At 39.4% G+C, this 8,275-nt stretch overlaps 1 protein-coding gene across 1 annotated transcript; it reads left to right on the top strand.

Annotated features, from left to right (window-relative positions):
* Positions 1 to 1,675: 1,675 nt before the first annotated feature.
* Positions 1,676 to 8,045, top strand: tmem70 (transmembrane protein 70). The gene is made up of 3 exons (XM_072364258.1): positions 1,676 to 1,920; positions 5,156 to 5,255; positions 7,377 to 8,045. Exons 1-3 carry the CDS (start codon positions 1,738 to 1,740, stop codon positions 7,820 to 7,822), a joined length of 729 nt encoding a protein of 242 aa, XP_072220359.1. The 5' UTR covers positions 1,676 to 1,737; the 3' UTR covers positions 7,823 to 8,045.
* Positions 8,046 to 8,275: the final 230 nt, after the last annotated feature.

Genomic DNA, 8,275 nt, shown 5'->3' with positions numbered 1-8,275 from the left:
CCCCAGAATTAATTTTTAAATAAAATATCACCAACAAATAAGCACAGATAGATGTTTAGGTTGATATCAAAACATATGGACTTTTTTATAGTTTTATTCTATATAGTATACTTTCATCGAAGGCCATGAGGGACATGACAAAACAGGTGGTGTCACCAAAGAAAACTATATAATTTCTCATAAAAAGACAACATTTTATAAATGTTTTTACACTGTATTAAAGGAGACATTTCATTATATATGTTAAGTTGTTAAAATGTAGATTTTTGTGACCAACTAGATAAAATACACCTAAAAAGGAGAGAGGGACTTAAAATGCACCATTTTCATGGAATGACTCATATACCAATTCAATCAGTATATTGTACAACACCAAAAATTTAGTTTTTTGAGTGTAGTAGTAACCCTCATTTTAACAAGAAAATGAGTAGGTGGTGGTGGATGTATCAAAAAAGTATCATTTCTGTTGCCATGAGAAAGAAGCAACTTTAGACACAAACACTCACACATACACACAAACTAATTTCTCAAGCACATTCACAGCAAAACTTTACCTCACTACCAACTCATCCAGACTATTTTTGTTGCAATAATATATATTTTTTCTATGCAATAATACAACAAAAGAAAAAAACAGAGGGGCTCTATTTCGATCCCTACATACAATTCCAGTAGACTCGATTACTGTAATGGTCTTTTAACTGGACTTCCCAAAAAGAGCATTAAACATCTGCAGCTCATCCAGAACGCTGCTGCTGGAGTTTTAACCAGGACTAAGAGATCTGAACACATCACATCAGTTTTAAAATCTTTACTCTGGCTTCCAGTCAGTCACAGAATAGATTTTAAAAGCCTACTGATGGTTTACAAATCCCAGAACGGTTTAGGCCCAAAATACATCTGTGATATGTTCAGAGAATATAAACCCAGCAGAGCTCTTAGATCCAAGGACTCAGGTCAGCTGGTCCAGTCCAGAGTCCAGACTAAACATGAAGAAGCAGCATTTAGCTGTTATGCTGCAAACAAGTGGAACAAAACTGCCAGAGGAGGTTAAACTGTCACCAAATGTAGACATTTTTAAATCCACGTTAAAAACATTTATTTTCTTATGTGTCTATACATGAAATCTGCACAGTATCTTTAATTTATCTAGGATATTACTTGTTTTTAATAATTTCATTTATTTCTCTTTATATTCTTTTACATATTTTTAATGCTTATTTCACTCACCGCTGCAATGCTTTTATTTTATGTAAAGCACTTTGAATTGTTTTGTACATGAAATGTGCTATACAAATAAATTTGACTTGACTTGAACTAGGCGAAACCCTGATGAAAGGAGGTTCCCACCTGATGACCACAATGACATGTTGGTCAGCACTGCTCACTGGTCTATATAGGGATTATAGGGCTCAGAAGGTTCTTTATTAGGTACTGAGCCAGTATTAGAAGATCAATTGTTGAATTTAGGGGATTATTCATTGAGTCTGGTCCATTTTTTTGTAGCACAAGTTTCTTGTGTGCTTTTTCAAAAATCAAGAAACATGTTTTGAAGCTGTGCCGTTTGATCGATTTTGTTCTCATTGCAGTTCAGTAGGTGGCGGTAATGCAACATTAAGTTGGTTTGCCCACCTCCGATAAAACACAGAAGATAAAGAACCAGAACTAGAGCTAAAACTTCCTGTGTGGCGGAAGCTCCCGACTTATTAGAGAGTCGGGGTCGCAACCACACGTACGATGTTTTCTGTAAATGTCCTGCGTGCTTTAGGGGCTCGTGCCACTTATCGTTCCTCAGTCGGTAACAGTCGCTTCATGTTCGCGCGGCATGCACCGCAGTTTTCCGTCTCCTACTTTTCAAGAGTAAGCGGGCACCAGCTAACGTTACATGCTGATAGAAGGTCGTTCCCCATCCTAAGCAAGGTATGTAACTACCAGAAGACTCTGACTGGTGGAGGCTGAGGTCATCGCGCTTTCGCTGAACAACACGCAGCTTGTCAAGTCCAGTTTACTGTTTAAAGTTGGGACGCGCTGTGTTGTGCTAATTTGACATTTAGCTGCTACGTGAATCGAGCTGAACCGATACATGAAAACAATGCAAACTAGTGACCGGTCAGAGCCTCAACACTTTCAGATGACAAGACAAAAAACGGGATTTTTGAGTAGAAAAAAAAGAGTTGATGAGGTTAAATTTAAGTTCTAATATTCAAATATTAGAAAGAGTTTGGAGTGTGGTTTGATGAGAACACAGCAGGATTACATGGGCCCAACACATACAAAGAATTTACAAGTGCAAAGTAGCCATTTCACACCAGTTGATGTGAGCTTATGAATGTACAGTATGAAATTCAGCTGCAGATAGAATTTTATCCAAATGGCTAGCACCATAGCAGGCAAGCCTGTGGCTGCTCAGGAAGGCATCATGAGTCCATACACCAAGTTTGGCATCAATACAATGCATCGCAGAGATGTGGCCTCGCTTCCTTTGATCGACTGCTACGGACAAACGGAATTTAAATTATAAAATCCATAACTTTTGTGCGGCTTAGTCTGAATATTCCATGTCCCAAGTGCCGTGGAAATCGGACAATCTGCGTCACCTGAAATTCTTTTTTTTAAGGTTTTTGCAAAAATTCAAAGTGACGGAAAATCTAATTAGGCAGAAATTGACGTCATAGGGTGCTGGACTCGTCATGATCCAAGGGTTCCAGCGGTACCTCATTGGTGAAATTTGGACCAGTGAGTCCTGCAGAAGAAAGTAGATCAATAATAATAGGAAAATCTACTAACAGAATGGGTGCCTATGCTGCTAGGCCCCCAATGACAGGTTTTGTTGTAGCTAAATGCTTGTATGACAGCAAATGACAGGAACAATAATTGCTTTGGTGATTCATGTTAGTTTAATGATGACTTCACCTAAAAAAATCTCTTAAAATTCCCATCACTAATGTCAATTATTATAATGGCTATTAATATTGTTGTCCTTATTGTAAGGACTTTATTTTTAACTCATATACAGCATAGGAATACTTCAGTCAATGTTAAAATTCTGTCTAAATCTAAATGGATGCATCACAGAATACAAAGTCAAATTAATTTGTATAGCACATTTCATGTCCAAAACAATTCAAAGTGCTTTACATGAAATAAAAGCATTTAGAAATATGTAAAAGAATATAAATAAAATAATTAAGATGTATAAAAACAAGCAACAGTCTAGATAAGTTAAAAGATACCGTGCAGATTTCATGCATAGACCCATGAGAAAAGAACTGTTTTTAACCTGGACTTAAAAATGTCTCCATTTGGTGACAGTTTAATCTCCTCTGGCAGTTTGTTCCACTTGTTTGCAGCATAACAGCTAAATGCTGCTTCTCCATGTTTAGTCTGGACTCTGGACTGGACCAGCTGACCTGAGTCCTTGGATCTAAGAGCTCTGCTGGGTTTATATTCTCTGAACATATCACAGATGTATTTAGGGCCTAAACCGTTCTGGGATACAATGAAACAAATTTGGGCAACATTCACTGTTCCAAAGTTGGATATTAAAGTTGGTCAGAGGGTTAATGATGGACTTTCAGTATACACGGAAGAAATGCTTGTGTTACTGTTCAGTGGGTTGAAGACACGATCATAAAGATAAATAATTTTTTCAGATTCAAGTTCATCTCTGACCCGCTTACAGCAGTTATTCAGACAGCAGATTTATTATTCTGATCGTGAATCAGCAGTGTTGATATGATGGGGCCTGTTTTACAGGTATTAACTCATTATGGATTGAGAGGAGATGGAATGGCAGAAGTGCAAAGTTGGCAATTAAGTGTATCAACCCAGTTATAAACCTAAAGGGAACTCTGGTATTTTTAAACCTAGACCTTATTTCTGGCATGAAATACCTTTATCTACTCAGTTTGGTGAAAGTCGACATCCTTCGGAAGATATTTAGATTCCTCGAGATCCATATAACGGAGTGAACGGGGCTTAGAGGATGCAGCCTCTAAATAAGGCATTATCTGTCTTTATTTCACCAATACTTTAAGACGAATGAATGAATGAACGTGTACTATAGCTCTGTTAGCTCATAGCTGCTGTGTTGTTGTTATTGGCGGCTATCGGGGGGCTTATAGAGGGCTTTCTATACACTCGTCTACTGGGATGACGTCATTGATGCGCCCTGCTTTTATACTTTTTAAAATATTGACCATTTTATGCAAGTGTAGTAGAAAACCCTCTATAAGCCCCCAGGTAGTTGCCAATAACAAAAACATCGCAGCTATGAACTAACAGAGCTATAGTACACGTTCATTCATTCATTCGTCTTAAAGTATCGGTGAAATAAAGACAGATAATGCCTTATTTAGAGGCTGCATCATCTAAGCCCCGTTCACTCCGTTTATATGGATCTCGAGTTATCTAAATATCTTCCGAAGGACGCCGACTTTCACCAAACTGTTCTCTGTGAGTAGATGAACGTATTTCATGCCAGAAATAATGTTTAAAAATACCGGAGTTCCCCTTTTAAGATGGACAGAAATTAAGAGAACATTAAAGGCAGAAAATGAAGGAAAGATTGTAAATGTCATGGGAGGAAAAAAAGAAGATGGGGTTTATATCAAATTTAAAAGAAAGTGGATAAAAAATGAGAAGCAGAGGAAGGAGTAAGAAAATGGTTTGACTGCCGCAGTCATACTGTAACTCAGATTTGGACACAAACAGAACATTTTCCATTGAACACTGGAAAATGAGATTACTGTTGAGAGTTCTGTCAAATATATGAAGAAGACGACAACTAATTTAAAACCTCGAAAGAAAACTTACAGTAAGCTGGATGTCATTTATGTGCCACAAGTAAAGGTTATCAGGTGTTCCAATGTTTAGACAGTCTCATTTGTAGTAGAGGATATGTGTTTTTGCCATATTAGTTGGTGATACACCAATTCATTCTTTGCCGATTGTCAGTGAAGAACAAGCCTTGCAAAACCTATACTTTTGGCACCAATGTTGACCACAATGTGTTTTTACACGAACATATCATGTAAGTGGGATCAAGGGTGCTGTTTTGGGTTGGATGAGGTAAAATTTAACAGATAGATTGATTGTTCTTGTGGTTTCAATGCTTATGGAAAAAAAAAGAAACCTATCAATGGCAACCTTCTAGGTGCTGTCTGAGCATCCAACCAGTCGATGTCTCTCAACGATGCCCCACTCCAAGCAGGAAAACCTAATTTACACTGGCAGCCTGGGCAGTGCTGTTCGAGGTCAGTCATTTCTATCTTGTTTTACATATATCAGAATTGTTTTTAAGGAATTACACACAGCAACTCCTGATCAGTGAAATGTTTCCTTTCTCTACTTTCACTAAATTAATCTGTTATGAAGTATTACAATGCTCACCATATTACATTCAGTAACACTGGCATAAGTGGAGCATGTCATGTCAATAATGAGCTCCTGCTTAGACCATCTTAGACAAGCTTTCTGTCATTTCTTTAAGGAGTCTTCAGGAATAGTTCTCCAGGCTTCTTGAAGGACATCCCAAAGCTCTTCTTTGAATGTGGGCTGCCTTTTGTTCCGTTCTCTGTCAGATGATCCCACACTGCTTCAATAATGTTGAGGTCCGGGCTCTGGGGAGGATTCATCCCTCCATAAGACCTGTTGCCACTGATTTTCAGTCCACTTCTTGTGTCATTTGGCATAGCTCAGCCTTTTCTCCCTGTTTCCCTTCCTTGAAGTGGAACTCTGGTGTTTTTAAACCTAGACCTTATTTCTGGCATGAAATCTACTCACCGAGAACAGTTTGGCAAAAGTCGGTGTCCATCAGAAGCTATTTAGATAACTCGCAATCGTCGTATATCCATATAACGGAGTGAACAGGGCAGGGACGATGCAGCCTCTAAATAAGGTATTATCTGTCTTCATTTCACCAATACTTTAAGAAGAAGAAGAAGAAGAATGAATGAACGTGTGCTATAGCTCTGTTAGCTCATAGCTGCTGTTATGTGGCTACTTGCAGCTATAGGAGAGCTAACAGAGGGATTTCTACACAGGCACTCTGCTGGGACCACTTCATCCACACGCCCCCCTGCAGCACAGTTTATTCACTCCGTGCTCTGTGACAGTCGGCTAACTTCACACAGAGTTTGCTACTGCTAGTTTTGTGCAACATGGCAGGATATTTATCAGATTTTGACAATGTGAACGACGACTTTGAGTAAGATGGACGTTATTATCGGAGTGAATGAGCTGTGCTGCAGCCATGCGTGTGAATGAAGTCGTTCCAGCAGAGGTGTTTTTCTGCTTTTTTAGCATGGTCAGCTATTGCCATTCAGCTCATTAGCATTGAAAAGCACAATACGAGGGCTTTTTGCTTAACGAGCACCAAAAGGCCTATTTTGGAGGCCTCATAACTCAGCCATACGGCATCATTCAAAGCTTTTATGTGACAGGAAAGACTCTGCTTTAACTGAACTAAAGGGTTTGTTGATATATCATATAGCTTTGACACAACGGCAGTTTACGTTTTAGGAAGCCTGAGAGACTCCTTTCATGCTCCTCTCACTTTAACTCCCGCTCTAAAATGGGGGAAAAAAAAAAAAACATATATAGGAGCAGAATAAAAATCACATTGCTGGCTTCTGCCGTCCCTTCTGGCGCTCACTGTTTTCGAATTTCTGAGATACGACTTCTACTTTTCGAACAGCGACCGTTTGTTTGAGACATACGAATCACTATCAAACAACAAGATTTTAAGGGGACAAAGTGATGGCACTTTTGTCAGTTGACTCCTGTCTTTCTTACACACGCTGCTTTCTCCGATAGCAACTAATCGAGAGGCCAGAGCCAACATGGCTGCCCTGTTCTAATACTGCTTATGAGGGGAGAACCAAGATGCCTGCCCTACTATAACAGCTTTATGCCAGCCTGTGTTATGCGTGCTCCTGATACAATATAACATGACAGCGTCTGTCTCTCAGCGGGCAGTAGATCCATCTAATCACACAGCTACTATTATGAGGGCACAGCCAACATGCCTGTCCTGTTATAACAAGTCCAAGCCAGCCAATCAGGATACAAATGTGCGCGATAACGTGCACTTACTCACATTTTCCCAATATTCTGAATCTGGGCCTTAAAAACTAAAGTGATCTCCAAGTCCCCCTTCATTGTGGGACAGTGTCACTTCCAGACTTGAGTTGGGGCTTAGTATTTGTTTTTGATAGTTTATAGGAAGAAAACACTCCTTCAAATTGGAATGAATGTCTCTTAAGGGATGATACAGTTTTTGATAATGTGATATTTCAGTCATATTGCTCAGGGTCTTACTCAAGAATAACCTTTTACTGTGTAATCAGTATTTTGTCAATCTTGTGTTCGATCAGGAGTGAAGATGTTCTCTTACAGTACCAGTGGGGCCAGCCTCTTCCTAATGCCAAAAATCCTCCTGAAAACTGGACTAGGAGTGAAGAGCTTCGTCATGCAGGTTGCTTTCTGTGGATTTATCGGCTTCTTCACCTTCCTCACCCCCGTCCTCCTCCATTTCATCACAAAGGGCTATGTGATCCGCCTGTACCACAATCCAGACAGAGACACATACACTGCCATCACCTACAGTGTCTTACTGACTGAGAAAAAGTATGTGTTCCACCAGAGTCAGGTCAGGATCCCAGCCGTCAGCAAGATGTTTACCACCTTCTATGCCGGTCAGGTGGGGCTCCTGGTAAACCCAGACCTGTTCCTCATTCCACATGACTACAACCATCTGATGGGCTATGATAAGCCGTTCAGATTCAGCACAGATGATGTAGACCAACCTGACAAGAGCTGAAATACTGACTGCAAATAGACTGAATGTGGTCTTAGTATGGTATATTTATTATATTCACAAGGGCGTCTACACACACACACACACACACATTCTGTCTCTTCCAGGAGGAAACTTCCACAGACAGCATGACAGCCTACATATTTTCTCCACCATCAGAGATGAGATCAGCTCATTTTCTGTCAATATGTTTGCTTTGATTGTTGTTAATAAAAATTCATTTTAATATTGTGTTTTTGTTGGTCCACATTCACAAGCTGCAGAAATGCAGTCACTTCCTGACATAAATAAAATTCTGTCCCTCAAATATTTTCAAGGCCATAGTTCATAATCTAAGAGAATTTAATAGGCCTTTTAGTGTTACTGGTATTTTTGAAACTTGGATCGGGGATTGTTGATGTGAGGACTATGACATTCCAGGATATGAGTTGAACCACATAAATGGAGTAGAAAAAA

The sequence above is a fragment of the Leuresthes tenuis genome, unplaced genomic scaffold (genome assembly GCF_036924035.1).
Source record: "Leuresthes tenuis unplaced genomic scaffold, fLeuTen1.0.hap1 SCAF_14, whole genome shotgun sequence".
Taxonomy (NCBI): domain Eukaryota; kingdom Metazoa; phylum Chordata; class Actinopteri; order Atheriniformes; family Atherinopsidae; genus Leuresthes; species Leuresthes tenuis.
This window is presented reverse-complemented; position numbering and strand designations above follow the sequence as displayed.